Below are 24123 nucleotides of genomic sequence, written 5' to 3' on the forward strand. Positions count from 1 at the left end.
AATCTGTGTAACTTCACAGAATCACAGAATTGTAGGGGTTGGAAGGGACCTCCAGAGATCATCGACTCCAACCCCCCAACTTCACATTCTGATACAAACTGATGTGTATGAGGAACAGCTGAGCTTCCTGATTTGCTTAGCCCAGAGCAGAGGAGCTGAGAGGAGGCCTGACAGCGGCTGCAGCTCCTCACAGGGAGCAGAGGAGCAGCACTGAGCTCTGCTCTGTGTGATAGCAACAGAGCGGAGGGCATGGAACAGCCTGCCCAGGGCTAAGGGCACAGCACCAAGCCTGACAAAGATCAGGAAGCATTTGGACAACGCTCTCAGACACAAGATTTGAATTTCAGGTGGTGCTGCGTATAGGCCAGGACTCAATGCTCCTGTGTGGGTACCTTCCAACTTCAGATATTCCGTGATTTTATGGTTTTATAATGCTTTCTGTGCAGATAGTAAAAGCAAACCCTTAGAAAGGCTATGAGAGAGCAAGAAAGTTTCCTTTTTCATATTTATTCCTCATAGAGGAAATGCTTGAAGCAGCTGGTTCTATAAAGACTCATATTTGCGTGTATGGAAAACAGGTGGAAAAGGTACACTGTCTCACTGGAAGCATTTGTGAAAATGAAAGCATATCAAATGTAGGGTTGGTCAGTGCGACATCTTTCAGAGCCTCTGAAGCCATACGACTTCTGTGCAACAAGCACTGAACTTCAGCTAGAAAGTGGAAAAAAAAAAATCTTTTCCATATGTATCTTGTCTGCTCCAAACAATTCAGAACTGGTAACATTAAAAAGCAATCTCAAATCCATCTTAATATTTATGTTAATCCATGTTAATATTTAAAATTAACTTACTGTAAAACGTCAGTGGAATCTCTTTGAAGGTACTGTCACGAACAAACTATAAATACAGAAAAGTAAGTTTAAAAGAGCACTTGCATTTCCATTTTCTAAAGATTGTACACAGAAATCGCTGGTTAACTGATCAAAAAGTCAGGCTACTCTATTTGGCTATGTCCTCTCATTCATGACTGAAAGTGAACATAGCCTCAAGAGATTAAGACAGATCTCTATTTTTCTCCATAGGCTTTGAGTCTAATGAGTTAAATGAGTTACCTGCTTGATATTTCTCTCAAAGATGGGTTGCCCTAAGGACTTGGAATTTACCTATGCTGATGTAGTGATAAAGTGTACCTGAAGCAAACAGTAGATTTGGGCCAGTTCACACTGGAGTTGCCTATGTGCAAATATTCTGCAATTACTTGGTGATGAAAAACATAACTTCTAACTGTTGCATGCATTGTATCATTCAAGATTACACTTGGGAGACTGGGAGCAACTATTATGTGTTGCATTCTGAGGAAGCAGAGCCAAAGAACCATTTCTGAGTGATAATGCAAGTGATTTTGCAGATCCTGCCAAAAGGACAATGGGGACAGACATTATTATAAGAATACCTTGATTTGAATATACTTGATCAGCTTCTTCAGGATTGTGAGCAACTGATCATTTCCGACAGGCAGATCTGAAAAGAAGAAATAGGCATCTAAGAGGACACATGTGCATATGTTTTATTTCCATTTGGAGTAGTAAGAATATGTAAGGATTTTCATTAATTCATAAAAGCATGTATGTGTACATACACATTCTTCTGTATTGAGAGAGGGATAACCCAAGACATCTTATCTTCCATATACTAGACTTTCATACAGTTCAAAGAGTTGCCATGGTTTCAGACAACACATAGAATAAACAGTGATGTACACTTTTTGTTTTGTATTCCACATAGAAATTGTCTTTTTAAAGGAAGTAACTTTTTACAGTTACTGCACATAAGATACAGATTCAGAAATGCGTGTAAGTTCCATGAACTAATACTCACCTGCTGGATATAGGAGTTTATCAATAACATGAATTACACCATTGGTTGCCATGAGATCAGGTTCTTTTGACTTCAGTTCATTAACCAGAAGAGTATCATTCACCTGGTAAAGAACGGAAGTTATCAACGATATTAAAAAATAAAACCCTTAATGCTACATTCTGAGAAATATCACACAAAATATCAAAATGTAGACATTGAATGTCAAATCTCCATTACAAGATTGTATTAGAAAGAGTTCTTTTTCATGACTTAACTGTTTTCAAGTACAGTTTTCCTCCTTGGATAGTTTTAAGGATGTTTGTCACACCAGGCTCAAAGCCACTTCCAATGAAAACTCCTTGTGTCAGGTGGTAAAGGAGAATGTTCCTCAGAGCATTTTTGTCTCCTATTTAAATTGAAAAATAAGAAATACAAGTAAGAGATTTTCTAATTATGCTCCACAAAAACATTAAATTCAGAAACACTAAGCAGTCTACAGTATCAAGTATTGTCAAGATACTAGATAAACTGCTACTTTAACATCCTTGCAATTAAAGGGAACTATATCTGACAATGTTGGCACTGAAATAAATGCAAATATTCTCTTAAGCAACACCCTTCCGGGATGAATGGGGATAACTCATAGCTCACTATACACACATTTTCTATCTTGGGCAGGACAAAGTTGCAGGCAGACTAGAAGAATGTCATGTGGAGTATGATCCTTTGCTGGTCTTACATACTGTGAGAGGGAGAGAAGTTGAGAAAAACAACCCCATTCTGGGAGTGATTTCCTTATTTCATAGGTTTCATTTCTATTTGGGAAGAAAAGAAAAAAAAAAGCCAACATTTCCAAGACTAGCAAAGGAAATGGATTCTAGAGTCCAAGGTAGTATCATGACAGCTCTCTGGAGCTCCACATCTATGGAAACAAAGGATGAGCTGTAGGAATATCCACTGGACCAAGCAGGACAGATTTAAAACATAATATTATGTGGAATATTGTCTAACATTGATTATTCTTCCTAAAAGTTTCAGCTTCATTGAAACTGTGAGATTATAACTTTCCCTAGTTTCTTTTTCAGTGAGCATTTCCCTTTCTCTGCTTTTGCTGATTGCTTATACCACTGCAATTCACTTTACTGCTGAAGTTCAATTAAATGCTTCTTTTCTATCTTCTAAAATCAATGCCAAATTTATGTGACTGAATCTTCAATAGATAGAATAAAATTATATACAAAGCCTAAGCATGGCCATTTGAAAGCTTGTTTCACTAGATTTCTTTTGCTCTTTAACACAATGGTCATTGAATAAAAATAATCTTTGTTCTGTATCTTTCTTACAGATAAATATTTTTATATTCCTTTAAAGAAAATTTATTTTAAAGTTTAAATTTTACATAAAAAACAACATTGTATCTTTAAAAAAAAGACAAGATAAAGTTCCAGAAATCAATCTGACTCTAAAAAATGGACTTTAAGCTGTAAAAACAATAGGGTAAAACTAAAATTTTAACTGCAAATGAAATTAAGTATAAACTACATCACAATGGTAGGAAAAGCCAGTACATAAAAGTCCTTGAAAAGCAGAATGGACACACGGTTTTCTGGATTGTCAAAATGATTCAAAAGAATGCAGGCCTGGGCTGCAACATGAAGTAGCTAGCTGTGACAAAATAGGCCTCCATTTCTTTTGTTTCTTTTGCAAGCATACCCAGTCTTAAAAATAGAACCATAGTGTTCATCTAGTTGGTTAAGTTCACAGCACTGAGACAAGCTTCTTTTGATTTTATGGCTCTTTAATGACATTCATTTAGGTTATCTGTTAGTTTATTGTTACTAAACACACACTACACCAGAAGGTAATTTATACCAGTCATAATTTTAAATTATTAAGAGGGAATTCAAATTTACAATGCCTCCTTAGTGAGTTAATGGCTGCACAGAGCTGGGTTATACTAGGGCAGTTACTTATCAGTGCTCTAAGCTGGACTCTCAGAAGTTATTAAGGATTCATGGCATTTTTTTTCAAGTCTTTGAACCTTGATTTGAAAAGTATAGGAGCAGAAAATGTGGCTGCTCTTCTGGATGTTGAATTCAGGGCAACTGCTATTCCCACACTAGTACAGCAAGCCAAATTCATATTCCCTCATATAAAGTAAAAAGATAATATGTCAACAAATGAGAATAATTTTTAGTTAATGTTGAATGTTTTTTCCCTAAAAGATATTTTCTCTATCACTGAAGAAAAAAACTAATTTAGAGAAGTCCTGTAGCTTGTTTATCCAAAAGGTTATCTGCTTTATCAGACATCAAGGAAATCAGACATCTAGGAAATACACTAGCCATTTTTCCCATTAATTTTTCCATAATTGCTTATACTTGTAGTCTTCTTCTGTTACTTACTTATCAATACAGCCTTATCATCATCGGTCAAACCTCTGAAGGCATCATTAGTTGGAACAAACAGAGTCCATGCTCCAGGCCGTGACAGAACATCATCTAAATCTGCAGCTTTCACCAGACTGAGGAAAACACTGTTTAAAACAAACAAACAAACCACAAATATGTTATAACTATACTTAGGTCTGGGCACTTAGTTCCTTCATTTCTTCTGAGAGACCATCAATTTTCAAACAATCCCACTATTTCCCAGGAATAAAGACAGTGGTGGACCAAAAAAACAAAACAAAACAAAAAAAAAAAACAAAAAAAAAAAACAGAAAAAAAAGGCTGTCTTAAGAGTAGCAGACTGAGAAGAAAAAAATAAAATAAAAAAATAAGGCTTTGAAAAGTAAAAATATTGTCAGTATGGATTAGAGCAGAGCTGAGGGAATAAAAAAATCTGCAGATCAAAGACATGAAGGGAGGATTAGAATTGCTCTCGGAAGGCAGTTGCTCTCTGGAGGATCAGGATATCTGAAGACAGGGGACAGGAAATATAGACTGGTGATGTATGAGTCTCTAATCACTCTGCACCAATATGGAATAGTATCACTGGGTAACTAAACCTTCACACTCTGCTACATTTATAGCTCTCAATGTGTCATCCAGTCCCTTTTACCCTCTTGCTCCTCTCTTGCCTATTTTGCAGTAAAGAACTGTTTTTAAGGAGATAATTACCTCTTTCCTGCCCTCCTCGCACCCCACATATTCAGTAACCCATGGTTCACAATCATTTCTCAGTCCAGCTGTGCTACAGTCTGTACCCAAACCTCAGCGCTGTCAAGATGCTACTCACCTAAAACGCTTATCATTTCTCAGCATTTCATGCAAAGATTTTTCTGCTGGCTTGATGATTTGTCTGAAGACGTGAATAAAGCCATTCCTTCCTTCTTTACTTCCTCTGACCATGCATGAATTTTCAACACATACAGCCTGATTAATAGAAAAATGATAGTTTCAAAGGTACCTACTCATAGAGCATTTACATATTAAATTAAAACATTTAAACATATTTAATAAATACAATGTTTGTATATTTCCCAACTGGCTGCTAAGATTAAAATTAGTTTTCATCTGGATTTTCAAATATCATACTGTATTGTCTTGCCAGGAAATCTGAGAAAGCAAAAGTAACGAAATCTGGAGTAAGTTAACAGAGTGGAAATGTTTCCAAACTTAATTTTTTTTTGTTTCCTTTGAGGATTTTGTTACTTAGTTATAAAAATTAGTTTTATAAATTTATAACTGAATGCCAGATCCTGAATTTTGTTTCATTTTTCCAAAAGAGTAGTTTATGCAAAATTCCCACAAAGACTGAATTGTCATTTTTTTTTTCCTAGTTTGAAAGCTTGATTTTTTATTTCTTCATAGTGGTAATTGTAGATATTGTCATTTCCATTCAGCTTTGTTTTTTTTTATTTTATTCTTTCATACGTTTTCCATTTCGTAGTCAGGATGCATATTGCTAGAAAGTCCCATTCACTTACTGTGCGATACACAAAGACTCTTAGCAGCTTTCCGCCAATTGTCTCCAGCTCTTGTCCGTTGTACAGTTCATTGAGCCCAATTTTCACTTTTATGATGTGATTCTGCAGGATTGTTTTAAGAAGCCGTTGATCCATCTGTAAAGTGTCATCTACAATACCAATTAAGTAATAAATTATTTAAGTAGTGAACTTCCATCCAAGCAAGTTTGACTGTGGATATCTGCATCATCACCGTGGAAATACTGAATCTTTACTTGAAATGCTTATAATTTAAGACTTGGAAAGGTATGTGTAAATAGAAAAGAATTCTTAAACATTTTCTTTAAATTATCCTTTCTCAAATTTAGAAATAACATTTTGACACAGTTACGATTAACTACTGTAAACAAAATGGCTGATGATTTTTGTGTGCCAGCTGAGTGAACTTATCCCAAATTTTGCTTTCTGAATGTGCACCTGAAATCCTTCCAAGATTTCTCAGAAGGAAGAGATAGGATGCTCATGGTGGTCATTCCTGCAAATATGTAGACATGTTTTAAAGCACTTTTCTATCAGTTTCTCTGTGTTTTAATGGACTATAAAATACCAACCTCCTTTTATAAATTTCATGAGTATAAATAACTAATCTAATGTAAGAAATGCACAAGTTGAGAGTAATGTGCAAGTTCATTAATATCACTGCTTTCCCATTATGTATCTATGCATGTTTTGTGTCTTAGAGTTAATATTTCCATTAACAAATGCTACCACTGAAAATGCTGTGCAGCCTAATGGTTACATTTATTTTGTCTTTACGTATGGCGTTCATTCTGGAAGGCTAAAGTATCTCTAATTCTTAATTACTGTCTTTCTTTGGGATGTAGAACAAGTACTGGCAATTATTTGGAAGACTGTCAGAATACCAAACATCCTTCCTGCTTATTTCAATGTTCAGATAATAATCTTTGAAGGCTACCAACCTGAGAAAGCACGATTCTGTGGTACCAGAAGAGTGTATTGGCCTTCTGGTCTTAGAGAAGATGCTAGTCCTAGTTGTGTTACCAAGTCTGTAAAAGTAGTCTGCTGGGAACCTCCAAGCTCAATAACTTGTTTGGCTGCAAATAAAGGAGAAAGAAAAGACATATAAAAACTTTTTTTTTTTTTTTCCCCTTAATTGCATTTTTCATGCTTTCATAACCTTATCAACAACAACACATGTGAAGGAATCTAGGTGGGATGAGAGGAAATGTCTTCAATTTAATAAGTTTGTCATTTACATTACTAACCAGAATCAGGAATTAGCACTCTATCAATGAGGTGGATAACACCATTGCTCGTCACAATATCTTTGCGTTTCACCATCTTTACTCCATTCACAGTAAGAGTTTCACCATCACAGCCAACTTCAAGTGTGTTTCCTTCCAAGGTCTCATAGACAGCTCCACCCATGATCGCTTCAGAGCACTGAAGAGTATTTAAAATATGGAACTTCACAAGAGCTGCGTGGAAAAGAAAAAAACTTAGTAAACAGATGTTTGGATATATAGATTCATATACCATAGAATGGCTTAGGTTGGAGGGAACCTTAAGGACCATCCAGTTCCAACCCCTGTCATGGGCAGGATTGCCATCTGATCAGGCTGCCCAGGGCCCCGTTCAACCAGGTCTTGAATACCTCAAAGGAGGGGGCATCCACATTTCTCAGCAGCCTGTGCCAGCACCTCACAGCCCTCTGAATATTTTTTTTCCCAACATCTAACCTAAATTTCCCATCTTTTGGTTGAAAGCCATTTCCCCTGGTTCTATCCCTATACGACCATGTAAAAAGTCAGTCCCCCTCCTGCTTTTAGGCTCCCTTCACGTACTGGAAGGCCGCAGTGGAGTCTCCCTCGAGCCTTCTTTTCTCCAACCTAAACAAGCCCAGATCCCTCAACCTTTCTTCATAGGAGGTACTCCAGCCATTTGATCTTTTTTGTGGCCCTCCTCTGGACCCACTCCAACAGCTACACATCCCTCCTGTACTGAGGGCCCAAGGCCTGGAAGCAGAACTCCAAATGGGACCTCACAAGAGCAGAATAAAGGGGTTACCTCTTTTATGATACAGCCCAGGATACTGTAGGCTTTCTGGGCTACAAGAGCATGCTGCTGGCTTTCTCCAGCTTTTCATTCACCAGGATCCCCAAGTCCTTCTCTGCAAGATTACTCTCAAGGAGTCTGTACATATATCTGTGATTGCCTCAACCCAAGTGTAACAGTTTGCACTTGGCCTTGCTGAACTTCATTCTGTTCACATGGGCCCACTTTTCAAGCCCGTCTTGGTCCCTCTGGATGGCATCCCTTTCTTCTATTGTATCAGCTGCACCACTCACCCCCATGACATCTTCAAACTCTACCCCATTGTCTATGTCATTGATAAAGATGTTGAAGAGCACCAGTCCCAAGACAGATTCCTGGGGGACACCACTCATCACCAATCTCCACATGGATGTAGAGTTATTGACCATAACTCTTTGTCTGCAATCATCCAACCAAATTTTTATCCACCGAATTGCCCAATGTTCATATCTCTTCAATTTAGAGGAAAGGATGTAGTAAGGTACCGTGTCAAAGGCCTTGCACAAGTCCAAGTAGACGACATCAGTTGCAGCCTTTGTCCACTAATGTCATCACTACATCCTAGAAGGCCATCAGATTTTTAAGGTGCACTAATTGCCATAAACCAAGTATTTCTCTTCTGCAAGAAAAGCTTACATACCTTCAGAAGCCACCTTGTCACCCATGATTCTTTCTAAGACTCCTCTTGGAAGACGCTCAAAAGCTTCATTAGTAGGAGCAAAGAGTGTGTAATAACCAGGCCTTCCAAGAGTATCTAAGACGTCTGATGTGATGGCAGCAGCCTGAAAAATAAAATTCGTTATTAATGCTGGTTATTTAAAGCATTTCCCAAATAGCTTGGCCATCTAGTCACAGGAAAACAGAATATTAACTAAAAGCTAAGATATTTTAACCCCTAGATTCTGAAGTAAAATCTTATTCTTCGAATGTTGAATTTACACTGAAAGCTGGAGTTGCTCATGAAAGTTCACGGGCAGCATTTAGCACAAAATATCTCCTGTGCATTCACCTAGTGACTAGGGGTCTTTAATGTGAGACTGTGCTCTGTGTCACAGAAATATATGTTAAAAGTGAAATGACAAAAATGGAATACAAAATTAATGATGTGGGTAAAATATGCCTTGGTATGAAAAGTTACTTCCTTAATTTATCACATAGTGAGTCATTTCATTTGATTTTGTGTTTGTCTTTTACAATTTAACCCTTCATACCTGCAGGCAAAATACACAAAGAAAGAAGAAACTACGAGACCAGAATGTTTCTAGTTTCGTACACTTACTCTGAGAGATGAAAGATCATCCTCAACTTCAATGAAATCTTGAATGGTATTTCCAACAGCAGTTAGGACACGGTCAATTACATGAACAACACCATTGGTAGCAATCTGGTTGCCATGGATGATCCTGGCACAGTTAACAGTAACAACCTATGTACGAGGAATCAAGTAGTAAAAAATTAATGCTTTTTCATGTGATCATATGCCTGGAATCTGATTTTTGTGGAATAGCAGTCTATGTACTCTGAAAAATGTGTTTGTCCTTTCAGTCTTTCTAAAACATTAAGTAAAACCATGCAAGATTTAAAAGGCTGACTCAACTCTTTTGGAAAGCATTCAGCTACCAGTTGACTAATGCAGGCTACATTGATTTCCTATTCACGTTTTATTTGCCATTACGGTCCTTATTTCTTTTATTTGCTTACCATATCTGTTTATTACAGTGATTTTACACATATTTTTTTTTAATTGATGTAAACCGTTGTCCAACATTAATATTTTCATGCATTTGAGGCAGGGGCGAGTGACATGACTGGGAGATTTCAGCATTTATGAGAAGAAAATTATTTCTAGAAAGTAATGGATGTCTGCACACTGCAACATTAAGTATTCCTACCATGCCCCCAGTTCAAACAAAAAATCTGATCTAATTAAAAGACGTGATTTAATAGTATTTTGTAAGTACATGAAGATTAATAGCAGGTTTTTGCTCTTTGATTTATTATGATGTCTAGGCTGGATGTGGCTCTGGGTGGCCTGGTCTGGTGGTTGGTAACCCTGCACGTAGCTGGGCAGTTGAAACAGGATGATCATTGTGGTCCTTTTCAACCCAAGCCCATTCTACGATTCTATGATGCTATATTTCGGCCACAAAAGGCTTGATTTTTAGCAGGAAGTTCATTCTCATTAGAACCTTGACATTTAAACAGCAAACTACATATTCATTAATTCTTGGTGATCAGCTGGGCAAAGAAAACTAAATTTGTTCAAGAATTATTTATTTTTTTTAAATCAGTGACAACTGAATTGCAAGCTACTGATCTTTCCATTATTTCATTCTACAGCAAAGCAAACTGATAGAATTTAGTTCCTCACTTAGTTCCTTCATTTATTCTGAGACCATCAATTTTCAAACAATCCCACTATTCAAAGCAAATTGATAGAAGAAATATCAGTGGTTAAAATTACATTATTATATTAAGAAAGTCTTATCTATAGACTTACCCCATTAGGATAATGGTTGATAAGCAATTTCTGGTCATTATACATGGACACCAGTGTCATGCCATTCTTAAGATCTTTTGTCAGCATGCGCTTGTTTACCATGTGGTGGTGGAGAGCATTGTATAGTTCGATATTTACATTGTCAATTAAATTCCTGTGAATTTCCTGAAGAAGAAAGGAAATTAATTTGAAAACTCGGGAGCATTCTTCAGTTAGAAAGATGTACATATTGCTTTACCTTTACATATACTATGAGAACAATTGACAGATACTTCCAGTTAGTAAATACTGGATTTCCATACTTAGTTATTTGGCTTTGTTCAGATGCTGCTTTAGACTAATTTGATTACAAATTGAAGACAAGAAATCTCATCATAGGCAAATCACTGAAGGTACTTTAGTTCAACATTTATTTTAACTAAAAGCATTAATAAAAGGAGGACATGTGAGTCACTTACAAAACATGACTGTACTCTACATTATGCAATTGATGGAATTCCTGTTGGTTGCCCTAAAATTATATGAAGGCTAGCAATATTAAAATTTGACATGCAAGTGCTTAAGTAAGAAACATTGCCACTTAGCATTCCTAGAAAATAAATTCAGATTGTCTAGCTTCAGTAATGTATGCTAAGCAGGTGCATTCTTATAATGTATCTTATAATCTTCATATATAATCATAATATATTATATATATCTTATAATCTTATAATAATAATAATAATAACTTGTCTAATGTCTGCTTATGCATACGATCTTATTACTGTTTGCCATCTAGGTTATAAATAAGCTAGTTATTGTTAGTTCATTAACTAAAATATTACCTGAAAGAGAAATACGTACATACATAAATACACACAAATGCTTACCGAACTTAATTGCTCCCAGGCTTCATTACTTGGTGCAAAGAAAGTGAATGAACCTCTTCCCTCAATCTCTTCTCTCAGCTTTGACATGTCAGAATACTGCTGAGTGGAGGTAGCTCCCACAATACCAAGAGTTCCATATACATGATCAATAGGAGCAACTAAAATCAACATCAGACAAAAATACTGTAAATACTTCAGCCAGTTTCTCACAACTAAGTCCAATTTGTTTCTTTTGTTTGGACAAGTGTATTGCCTTTATGAAACTGTTTAAATCAATATTAAAACAACATGCTTGAATTAAAATGCCACTATCAATGTATTCTGAATTCATCCAAACACATCTGCTTGTTATTTATTTTACGGTTTGTCTAATGAGCTGAAAAAAGTAGATCAAACAAAACCAGATATTATAATGTTTTCTTTATAAAAGATGTCTTGTTTTGTTCCAAGCCTCATATGGAATGGGAACCTATCCATTTGGGATGTTTGAGAGAGGATATGAGTCAATTTTATCTACAATCTCAAAAACTGCTGAAGCGGGTCACATTTGGGCACCATCAGCCAGATTTATTCCTGTGAGGCCTCTTCCAGTGGTTGGCATGTGTAGAGATTGATTCAGAGAGCAACAATGACCATAATCTCACAATCAAAACTCTGCTAGATGAGAATAGGATGCAGATCTCCTAATTCTAGGAATCCACAGTTCAGGTACTGACACATGAGCTAGCTGCCCCAAGTTACTTTTACAGCTGTGGAGAAGACAGAGGATCTTTTGGAGTATGCCCGATCTCATTCTAATGTAAACATCTAAAGTGAAATGAATACACCGAAACAAGATGAACTCTGCCTTAAGATATGCTTAACAGAATGTAAAAGATGAGTTCAAATGGAGGGTTATAAATTGATGAAATATATGCCATCTCAAATTATCCTTTCTTGTTGCATTTAGGTTTATGCAAAACAGAATAGCAAAAATAGGAGAAATTAATAGTCTCTGCCTTCATTTTCACTCTTCAGTTTATCTAAAGCCTCTTAGTCAGCAAGATTCAAGTCTTCCCATGAAAATGAGTAAACAGAACTTTGATATACCACATTTCATGCCCTAGGTTTCTGATCTCTGGTGTGCTATTGGTTACTCTGGAGTGGGAGGGGAACAGAAATAGAAGTTCTCCTTCAGCTGTTTTGGAAATAGAGAACTCTATCACTTCTCTCCAATCCAGGAGCTGTAAGCAGTTGGGGAATTTAACTTAAACCGCAAGATCAAATTCAATGCAGGCTGATTTTCAACTGTACTGACATTGTATGAAATAAACTTTGCATTCTCAGACAGTAATTTGTAAAAAGAGGCAATGTTTCCTCAAGCTGGCTTTGAAAGTCTCACTTTTTGTAGTGCTTCTCATATACTGACTCATCCATATGAAAATAAACTAGTACCTGCAGGACATCCTCTCATACCATCCATCTTCATATAGCCAGGACAGCACTCATACAAGACAGTTCTGTAGAACATAAGAAAAACAATTGTATACGAAGTTTAGTTTGCAGCCCCATTTCTTTCATTATTTATTTTACATTGCGAAGTACACTTTCTCCTAATCTTTTTGCTCTTTTTATCATTCAACCTGTTCTGTATATATTACAAATTGGTTGTTTTACTAAATGTCATATATAAATAGTCATTAAGCTTAACTGATAGAAAAACAAACATAAAAGAGGTTGCAGAGTTATGAACAGAAGAAAATTAATTTGATGAGTCTATTTTGAAAAGATTAGGTGGGACTGAGGGAAGGCAAAAATGAACACAGTGGAGATAGTGAGAGGAACTGGTATCACTAGTGTCCAAAGGGAAAAAAAAAATAAACAATGTAAATTTAAATGACAAAACTTCTTGAGGAAACCTACAGTCTGGATGTAGAAATGTAATGGATACTTTGGAGAAGGTCTTGGGGATTGTATGGTGAAATAAAATGGGAGCAGAGCCTCAGTGTACCAAGAAGACTTTGAAGAAGCTCAGGAATGAGGGACATAATTAAGTATAGATATAAAGCAGGTCATAGAAAACAGAGTCACTAAAGACAGGATAGTTGGACATGAGGTTCCTTGGTAAATATAGCAAGGATGAAAACCAGATTGCAACAAATCAAGCACAGAGTTAAAAGAGTATGTCATCAAAGCATATGTACAATTTAATAATAGAGCAGACCAGGAACTGTTAAATAAAGATGTCAGTAAAATACTCCCTTTCTTGAACATGCATTATCTATATGTAGCAGCAAACCAGGGCTAACTGGTAATTCAGTAGCATAATGTTCAACTTTGTACTGAATGCCTAATGGAATATAATGCCCTTTTAATTAATATGACAGAAACAAAAGATCTACCATAGACTTTCTTGACAAATTCTCTTCTGAGTTAGTGCGAGTTTGCAAAAAAACCCTCAGGGTTATGTGTTGTTTCTGGCCCTTCCATACAAGGAATGTCAATAAATTGTATAATCTTATCAAGATCTAAAGAGTGTTTTAAATTTGCAGACTTCAGATTTATTTTTTTTCAAATTATGATCTGCTGTGGATGGCAATGAAGATCTTACTAATAGTATTATTTTTATACGTGTGGCTGATCTCAGCAGCTAAAGAGTTCTGAACAGGATTTCCTTGAAGATTTTTGCTGAGTCTTTAGCACAGTATTCCAGCTTTTAAACTGTAGATTCTTCAGTAGCAGGCTTCTCTCATTTTTCACAAGCTAGAGCTGGCAAACACTGATCGCAAACATATTAAACTGTACAACTTACTCAAATGGGAAGTTGTACTCAAAAGCATCACTATCTAATCTACTTAAAGAGATTTTTAAAAAAGGAACACAGACCGGAAGAGCAATAGTGTTACAAACCATGATTTATAAAGGTAGGATTGGAATTCCATGATTTACAACAGTCTGATACAGATGTTCAATATTTAAGATTTAAAAAAAAAAAAAAACAAAAAAAAAAAAACACACAACACTTCATACCTCTGTGCTAGGGAAATATGTGATTCCAGTCTGTCATATACAGATACACACATAACCTTTTCACCTTTCTGGCATGTGCCTCTTTTCTGCAAATGAGCCATATAAGCAAAATTTTGTACAGTTCTTTTTCACATATTTCCTTCTGTGAGGCAATGAACAGAGAGTTTAGGCTACAGATTTTCTAACTAATAAGGAAATTAAACTTATAACCTTTCACCTTCCTACCAGTTGTACCCTTGCCAGTAGGTAATAAAACAAGACATCTGACTTGGGCTAATATTCTGACTTTTGTTGCACAAATGTGTGAACTGCTTCATCATGAGTAGTTCTTTATTTCCACAGGAAAAAATATATGTACGTATCTCCCCTACCCTTTGAGCAAATATAAGAGGCTGCAATCTTAATTAGCTTTTGGAGAAAGGAAAAAAAGTTGAGTTGTAAGAATAGCATAAGGCATGGCAAGTTCAATGTTCTTACCATAACCAACAGTGACACAATTAATGAAAAGCAGAAAACTGAATGAAAAACTTAGTTAAGAAAGTTGTTTCTTCAGCCAAGCATTACAAGATCACTGCCTCTTTTACCATGTAACTTGTTATGAAAATAAAGCACTTTTGCCAATCACTGAGAGTTACTCCAAGTTTTTGTTTTTTTTTTTTTTTTTTTTTTTTTTTTTTTTTTTTTTTTTTTTTTTTTTTTTTTTTTTTTTTTAATATTTATATGCCCTTACAGTTGACCACAATTGGAAGGTCCATGTATCAATTGTGCTCAAAATGTAACGAGAAGGATGGAATGAGAGAAAAGTGGTCCATAAAGAGGATCCAAAAATAACACCAGAATGCTATAAAACCTGATGCAAGATGCTATTTTTCAATACCACTCACTTACAGACACATGGAACGTTCCAACTCACACAGTAAAGTCATCCCCAGCTGTATGACCCTGCTAGCATAAGATGTGTCTAAGAGAAGAAAGTTGAGTTTGGGAATTTTTTTTGCATGTATCTTTTAGTACTGAGGCAATATATTCCCAAGGAAAAGAGAACTGATCTATACTACCATATATTCTTGTTATTCTTCGTTAACAGAGAGGTATGCGACTTATTCAGATCAGCTCTGTGACTCATCTGTTTCTACTCTTTGCTGGCATGGAGATAAAATATTGTATAAAAACAGTGGAACACATTTGGACTAAAAGACTTTGATTTTAGCAAATCTTTAGCTTGTATCCCAACTGAAAATTTACAGGAGTGTGTAGGAAATGTAAACATAAGAAACTTCCTTAAATTAACGTTTTATAGAAACTATATGCAAGTTATGAAGGACTTATTAACACAGAGATATTAACATGAGAAGAGCCATGTCCTTTGGATTAACATTCCTACTAAAATAACCTCTTTAGTAATGGATTCACATCATATTTCACACATTCATATTGTGCGAGTACAGAGAATATAACTCCCAATAAGAGCTAAGATTAAGTTTTAACAGATGCTCAGTTACAACCACAAAAAAAGTCCATGACTGTTCTTAATCTCATATACACTGTTTTCTCCTCTAGCCTTTCTGTGTAAGTGCCTGTACAATGGTAGGAGTGTTAAAAGAGAATGGAGATGTTTTTGTGTTTCTCAGTCAAATTCTACCTGCTGCTGCTCAGTCTCTTCTACTGGTTGGCTGTAGTGGGTTTCCTGCTTAGGGCCTAACAAAGACTCTCTAAAATGTTCTTCAGCTTTGTCAGAAAAGGGAATATATGTCATGTATGATTTAATTGAGCCCAAATTGCCTATTGCTTCAAATTACTTTTCCTGACACATTAGAAGAAACACATTTCTCACTGAACAGCTCATTTTACTTCTGGAGCTTCACAAAACAATGTGTTCCTTTTCAGATTTAAGCAGAAAGCAGAATTTTGCTCACAGGAACATGACAAATATCTAGGAATAAAACCACAGAAGTAATTTGTTTTCCAAAACTGACTTGAGAATATCCAAATTTCATTTTCAGGAAATATCCTTCTTCCTAATGTGTCTGTAGTGGAATAAAATGTAGTGCCAAAGAAGTTAGTGGTATGGCAGATTTTTCTCAAAAGGTGAAATATTTTGGATAACTTGTCGGATGACCACAGAAGAAAGAAGGAAGTCTGTATTATAACGCCACCTGGAGGAGCAGGAAGGATTTTGATAAAGACTATAAACCTATGAATACTAAAAATCTGAAGGCAGAGATGGGGCAAATGATCACGCACAATCTGGTTTGACTGGAAATCTATCACTATGATATCATCACCAATTGCCCAAACCTCCTCAATATTTAATATGAAAAAATGGCTTCTAACCTGTCTAGAATTACTTTAAAAAAAAAAAGAGAGTCAAAATAAAGGAGAGAGGGACTGAGTGAGATTCAAGACAGTAAGTTAAGTTCTGAACTTCTGGAGATCTGGGAAAATCAGACTGCTTGTCTGTCTGGAAAGTTAATTATACTTTGTGCTATTTCCACTCTACTACAATGCCATTACTTCCTTTCATCTTCTTAAAGAAGTAAGTAATCACTAATCTGATAAATTCTACAATAGCAGAAAGCTTAGGGTGACAACTTGGATCATGACAATAATATTTTATTGAGCTCCGATAGGGACAAGGTATCATTCCTCACGTCTAGACTGACTTTAGAATTCAGACTTCAAAGCCATGGCTGTACTTGAAAGGAAAGCCTGCGTGGTGGAATCTGTGCCTCACTGTATTGGATATTTAACTCTGTTCCATTAATTTATGGTATGCTGGCAGAGCAATGAAAACATTTTCTCAGGATGAAAATGGGAGAAAACTTCCTCCCACTACCTCTTTCTTCATCCTTTTCCCTAAGGGTCCTTTCCAACACTGTGTTATGACATATGATATCTTTTATGAATCTTAACAACACAAAGACTGTAACAGCCAAGAGAAGTAATGGAAACCGCAATACAAGCCCTTTTCAGATCTTTGTCTGAATTCCGACTACAAATTCAAGAGTAATTTTAACAGTGCAAAAAATCATTAGTGGGGAAACAATATTAATGGGGAAACAAGAACAGTGATTTCCTGTGACAGGTGCTGAGAATGTTATCCAACTAATTGTGTATTAACAAAGAAAATGCGGTACAACTGAAAAAAAAAATACTAGTTCATTGTATTTGGTAAACATCATTAAATTACTCAATTTTAAATACGACAATTGGGGCAGACCAATTTCTGGATTGGGGTTTTTGTATATATTCTTTCTCTGAAACCACTCGTGGCTGATACAGAGGTAGTGATTCTGATACTGTTGAAACTTTTTTCTCCTTACAGAAAAGGCAATGGCTTGTATTCTGGAAAAGCAGGACAACTGAAATACATACAGATTCCAAAAGATTGTGAAACTCATCCAGACTTGTTCTGTGCTCTTAATATTTTTTTTTTCTTCTCTTTGTGAAAATATGGTCTGAGCACATAGCTGCTAGTTGTGCAGTTCTTTTCACAAATGCCCTCAGGCTCCTCTGTGTTCCTGAGTAGGTCACATAACCTTGTATTTCCTTGTGTTTAGAATATACCTACATAAACTTAACTGAGAAAAATATTCCTGAAACTTATGCCTGGAAACCCATACAACTTTAAAAGCATTACATACCATACTATCATTTTCACACATTTTGGGATTATTTTTGGCAGCAATTACTGAATCCAGGTGGTTTTAATTAAAGGAAAGCTGTAACACTGTAAAACTATGACATTAATTCTTCCTGCTTCTGCACTTGAAGCAAATATTTAGTTTCATACTGAGGAGAGTTTTCTAATTGAATGCTATCCTATTTCAATGGGTGTTTTGAACAGCAGATACTTACGCTTTCTTTCCACAAATGGATCCCTGGTACCAGTTTCTGCAGGTGCTGAAGTATTTCTTTTTGGTTCCCATAACTTGCTGAAGGGCACAGACATTTGGGCTATGGATGGAGTGAGAAACATTAAAAAAAAAAGTCTTTACACATCTATAGGAGTGCTATATAACACAGCAGCATATACAGATTTTGTTAAGCAAGAATGAGAAGTGAACATCTGGCTTTAGCTGCCAGGGCAGGCGTGCATTCAAGTAACCACAATGCAAGTTCCCAAGACTACCCAGCTGGGTTCCTTGGCAAGTCCACCCTCCTGGTGGGGACAGATGATTCCCCTCCGCTCTGGTCTGACCCTCTGTCTCAATACGTCTTACGTTTCTTCCTTCCTCCAGGGAAGTGAATTAATTACCAGCCACCAGGGACTTAGCTGCTAATACCATCAGGCTTTTTTCATTAAAGCTTTTTTCTTGAACACATCTGTGCAGCGGAAGGTCACGGGGAGATGGGGAAGGGTAGTGACTGGCTCTTTATGTGGAAGGAAACCCTGTAAATCAATCAGCTGTTTTGATTACCATCCATTTGGAGGACCGCAGGCACCTAAGTAAACATTCTGGGAATTGCTGGGGACCAAAGGGTAAACTGGCACGTAAATAAAAGGCATTGCAGAATTCAAACAAGGAAAACTTTTTACTTAGCAAGGTAGCGTACAGAAGAGAAATTTTCTAAGAGCAAATTCCATGGAGCAAAGGTATTTTGCCACTAATTTCTGTAATTTCACAGTACAAAAGTTCATCAGTTCAAGAGTTAGAACATATGCTTTACAACAGTGGGAACGAGAGAGAGAGTGAGAAGGAAAAGAAGAGAGGGAGGGAGGGGGAGAGAGAATTCAATAAAGGAAGGCAGAAAGGATGGCAAACAATTCTTTTCACAGAACAGTTTTTACTAAAAAAGATTGAAGGGAGATATGATGTTGAGATACATCATTTCCCTGACACCAGCTGTTCAAATAAGTTCTGCCTCTCTGAACAGCCTGGCTTGTGAGTGTTGTCTCTGGGGTGCCCTGCTGAGCAAGTTGCCGCTACTCCACTGGGAACAAAAATTCTACAAAGGGCTCCCAGTGTCAGACAGTCTTAAAGAATAGTTCATGATTTATTCATTAGGACAGAAAAAAGCAAGCAAATGTTGTGGAATAAATGTCAGTTCTATCCAAACATTTGAAAATGTGTATTAAACATATCCCAAGCCCCATTATATTCATCATGAACTGCAATTAAGTTCAGTGATTCTAGAATGTATGCATTTTCTTCATCAAGAAGTGGGGATTTAATTTTTTCCAGGTTTTATGAAGTTTTACATTATTTAGTCTCCCTTTGAAACTCCCCAGAAAGCTTTGAATCTAGTTCTTATAAAACTAATTTAGAACAAAAGTAATTCTTGAATGATAGGAAACAGTCAAAAAAAAATCACGTTTAATATAACACAAGAAAAAAGAAAAAAAAAAGAAGAGTAACTGTTTAGAGATTCCCTTTTAAAATGCAAATAAAGCCCCTCATACTTACCCCTGGTCCCGTGCCCTTATTCGACTGTGAGTTAAAATCTTGTCATAGTGAGCATATGCAGCTGCATGTTCAAAAGCAGACAAGAAAAACGTGGAAAAGGTGAATAATAAAAAGATCTTCATCTTTAGTCCTCAGACACTTCTGGCAAGTCTAGAAGAGAGAACTGGCAGAGGCTCTGGAGGGCTGACAATTTATATACATGTTGGAAGGTGGTGGGAGGGAACCAAGGAATCAACCTGAAACTTTGTACCACCCTCCTTTGAGTAGCAGCTTTGGCTGCCAACTTCAGTAACCTAAATTAATATCATACATTAACTGTATGAGCAGTTCTTTTTTTATCCCTGATTGACTAATTTCTTCCTCATTACAGAAGGCTTAGCATTTTATTCTGCTGACAGAACAGCAGAAGTTTGGGAAGTTTAGACTTTGAGCTATGATTTGGTATTTATAGCACTAAAGCGTCCAGAGGTTGGGATCACTGTGTGGCTCTGTTCAAACCCAGATGAAGTTTCTTCCTGCTGCTTTCTTCTGTTTTCCGTGTCCTTGTAGTTATCAGCTCTGAATTGTTTAACTGGTGAAGTTGATGAAAGTTCCAATCAACAATCTGTTGTCAATACTCTTAACAAATGGCATTTATGCCCTCAGAAAAAAAAAGGCTATGTTAACACACATACTGATTATGAAGCAGTTATACAATCAAACACACTATTTAGATATGTATTTTAATTCTAATAGTAACATTTACTATTGCAAAATGCTTTTAGTTGGAACATCACGTAGTCTCACAGAAACTAGAATAGCTGAAAGTTTGAAGAAATGCTTACTTATACCCAATAGTTGATCATTGGGAGCCTCTAGTGAAACAGATGGAAAATGTAATGCTGAGCTGTAAATGAGGGAAATGAGACAGAAAGATGAAATGCTGAAGACAGGCTGAAAAACCCAGTGAAGGGGCAGTCTCAAGGGACAGTCAGTGTTTGGACTGCAGTCCATGAGTTTACGATTTTGATGTCGAGAAAAAAAAGCCGCAATTGTATAGAAGGGTTCACATGTGAATTCAGTTTCAAGGTACAGTTTGTCATTTTGGATCTGTATGAAAAAATGTCAGTTTTAATAACAGAACCTTGCTGTAGATTATTCCTCCAAAACAGGGAAAATAATAATATGGATAACTGGAAATGGATGCAGTTTTGGACTGACATAGCTGAGGGAACCTCTCATTACAGAACACAGATAAATGGAACAAAGAGCAGAGGCTGGAGACACTAGCTATTTACTATGTACATAGGTAAACATTATTACAAGGCGTAATACATAGACATTTAGTGATCTAGGATATCACCATGGCACTTCATGTCTTCTAAAGTTAAGAACAGGTACATTTGGTTAAATGGTAAAAAGACTTTTTACTACTGCAGCCTATATCATCCTGCCTATAAATGACTCAAGTTGCTGAAGGCAGTATCAGCTGTGTGTGAATTCACAGTCTTGCTGAATCACCATCTTCAGATCAACTCACAGAGGTGACAGGTCAACATAGAATTACAAGTTGTAAGAGAATGTCACTGCTGTGCTACTTCTGTTCCTCTTAGAGCTCTTTATCTCTGGTCTGTGCGGCAAGAAATACTGTGAGAAATATCACCTCCTGGATGCCTAGCTCTGACATTTAGAGCTGGTAGTAGGCCTCAGTAGATTACTCATTGCAGTTCTCATTCTACAGGTGAAAAGTTAGAAGATGTTCTCTTAAAGTAATATGAGAAACTTTTGAAAGTCACAGCATTGTTCCTGTCACCCGTCTTCTCTTCCCAAAAATGTCTACCTCTTGAGTCTATCACCTCTCAGCACAGCTCATATACGTCTCTTCCACATTCATCCATGTAGCATCAAAAATGAGTAGAAACTAATGCTACTGCATGCACTGAGAATCATGTCTCCTATTTATTCCAATGGAAATTACAACAAGAGCACAATAACACTCTTTGATAGGACAAATTCTGAGCTACAAAATGTTATTTTTCATTACTGGATTTGCAGGGATGAACTGATTTAAATTCTTTCCTTTTGTAGTGTGACAACTGTGTATGGCCACCTGGAATGTGTCTTTTTTTTTCCAGTTTTTGTTTTTGTTTTTCCAGCTACCTCACATCCAGTGTTTGGTCTTCATAAAGCACTGATGTGTATCATTGGGTGCAATCTTTTCCACATGGAGGGATTAAATGACACACATTGCTTCTGACACCTCCATGACAGATACCATTCTGTCAGAATGCCCCTCTGCTGCCATCTGTTGCATGGTAACAACATGTAACAGGATGTTGGTGGGAAGCTTTCACCTCTAATGCCATACCAGCACCATCCACCTGTGATATTGTGAGCTGACATAATAAAATAGGAGGTGTTACTCTTGGAGAAGCCCTCATATGAAGCTATGTGTGATTAAAGAGGGAACAATCTGAAGAGGACAAGTATTTCCAAAATATTCCAGCTTTCTGATTGGTGAACCAGTTTCATGTCACAGAGAACACCATTTGTTAATATAATTCTCTCTCTAAGGTTTAGAGTGAGTGCCCATGTAGATAAGGCTTTAATTCTTCAATTGGTAGTTATTAATATTATCGTCTCTGTTACCACTTTTCTTTGATTCAGATGGGAACTGGGCATAATGGCAGCAGACAGTAAACCAAAAACCATTAATGTTTCTATTTTCACATAAGGAATGCATATTAATATTAAAAAAATATATATGCTGTTTTCAATTTTGATGCTGTTTTCAATTTTGAAGTATGTAAGAAAGTCTGAGGGATTGCTACATGTAAAACCTAGTATCACACATGGTGGCAGAGGTGATAGGACAGCACAGAAAATGGTGAATAAGTGTGCAAATATTACCAGATTAAGGGGTAATCAGCATTAAGCCTTGTAGCAAACTTACTGACATAATTCTATTTAATGTAGCAGATATTACCTAAAAAGGAGTTAATACAGACATGCAGTTCATGGAAATAAAATAGCATGAGGAGAAAAATAATAATAATTACCTATCTTAACTTACTGAAAAATCTGAATAACTTGTTGAGTGGCACAAAAAAATGCACAGTACCTGGAATGGAAAAATCTCATCTTCAGCTAGATATGAATATTTTGAAAATTCTCAAAGAAATGAAAGCTGCACAGTCCGATCAAATTTATGGGAAACAAAAAACATCAAGATTAAAAAAAAAAAAAAAAAGTCCAACCACCTGAATGCTATTCCGTATCTATGTTTATGTTAGTCCAGATTTAAAATCAGAAATGATGCCAGGCTCCTCTTTTTGCCTGTGAGATAACAGTTTGCTAGATAGAACACCAGAATAATTATTATCTAATTTGAAAGTTACTGGTGAGGCTTTTTTCAGTGGTGCATGGCAATAGGACAAGGGGAAACGGACACAAACTGAAGCATAGGAATTTCTGCTCAAATGTGTAAGAACTTCACAGTGAGAGTGACGGAACACTGGACAGGCTGCCCAGGGAAGTTGTGGAGTCTTCTTTTCTGGAGATGTTCAAGAAACCTGTGCAGCCTGCTGTAGGGGGCCTGCTTTGCAGGGGGTTGGACTGGGTGATCTCTAGAGGTCTCTTCCAACCCCATACAATCACTATCTGTGATTCTGTGATACTGTTCTGACTAAACAAGTCCTTTTTTCACTTGTGATAATAACGTGTTGGGTTTTGTTTGTTTGTTTGTTTGTTTTTTGCTCTCTATTTAGAAAGATGGGTCCCACCAAGATTTCTCTTCCTTTAGCTACATACATTGTGCAATCACAGATACAATCACAACATAAAATATTGTTTTAATAATATTTGTAATAAATATTTATATTTTTATATTTATATATATATCTATTTATATAATATTTATAATAATAAAAATCACAATATAGTACTTAACTAAGGGATATAATGCTGAACATCTGATTATAAAATGCTTTAAAACACCTAATGTATTCTAATGGCTATTGAAATAATGGGACATTTTATTATCCACAGTAGAAATAAGGACAAATACATAGTAAGTATGGATTTTTATCTTCCACAAAATTTGAGCAGTATCAAGAAGAAAAGCGTAAAGTATCTTGCTGATTTCTGAATATTGTTACTTGTATTTCTCTAGAGACCTCTAGTGGAGATAATTCTGTAATGGTCATATCCTCAAAACTACTCTGAGCACTTACGACTTTTCAGGTGATGAAGATACTTATTTCACCATCCCTAAAGTTTCATTAAGCCACATGATATTTCCTTTTGAATATGTAGGGACTTGACAAAGCTTTACATTATTCTGAAGTAACTGGAACTTGTAGGTTTTAACCTATTGTAGATAATTCTATTGATGACTTGCAGAAATTTATCTAATAAGAATAGTAGGAAATGAAAAGTTTTTCTAATACTGTTTCCACAATTAAAATTTGAAGA

General features: G+C 36.2%; 1 protein-coding gene across 2 annotated transcripts in view; it reads right to left on the minus strand.

Moving 5' to 3' along the window:
* The window catches only part of POSTN (periostin), a gene marked incomplete at both ends in the record, with an annotated part of 31056 nt that extends 11263 nt beyond the window's left edge, over window positions 1–19793 (minus strand). For both annotated transcript variants that reach the window (XM_079549738.1, XM_079549737.1), the window contains 16 exons: window positions 852–897; window positions 1454–1521; window positions 1879–1981; window positions 2136–2266; window positions 4266–4396; window positions 5101–5237; window positions 5792–5940; window positions 6751–6885; window positions 7057–7269; window positions 8526–8667; window positions 9165–9311; window positions 10386–10550; window positions 11255–11412; window positions 12689–12753; window positions 18122–18220; window positions 19672–19793. In XM_079549738.1, coding sequence (XP_079405864.1) covers window positions 852–897; window positions 1454–1521; window positions 1879–1981; window positions 2136–2266; window positions 4266–4396; window positions 5101–5237; window positions 5792–5940; window positions 6751–6885; window positions 7057–7269; window positions 8526–8667; window positions 9165–9311; window positions 10386–10550; window positions 11255–11412; window positions 12689–12753; window positions 18122–18220; window positions 19672–19793 — 2011 coding nt within the window. The remainder of the gene's footprint in view (window positions 1–851; window positions 898–1453; window positions 1522–1878; window positions 1982–2135; window positions 2267–4265; window positions 4397–5100; window positions 5238–5791; window positions 5941–6750; window positions 6886–7056; window positions 7270–8525; window positions 8668–9164; window positions 9312–10385; window positions 10551–11254; window positions 11413–12688; window positions 12754–18121; window positions 18221–19671) is intronic.
* Between the last annotated feature and the right edge of the window lie 4330 nt (window positions 19794–24123).

The sequence above is a fragment of the Tetrao urogallus genome (assembly GCF_951394365.1).
Source record: "Tetrao urogallus genome assembly, chromosome: 1".
NCBI lineage: Eukaryota > Metazoa > Chordata > Aves > Galliformes > Phasianidae > Tetrao > Tetrao urogallus.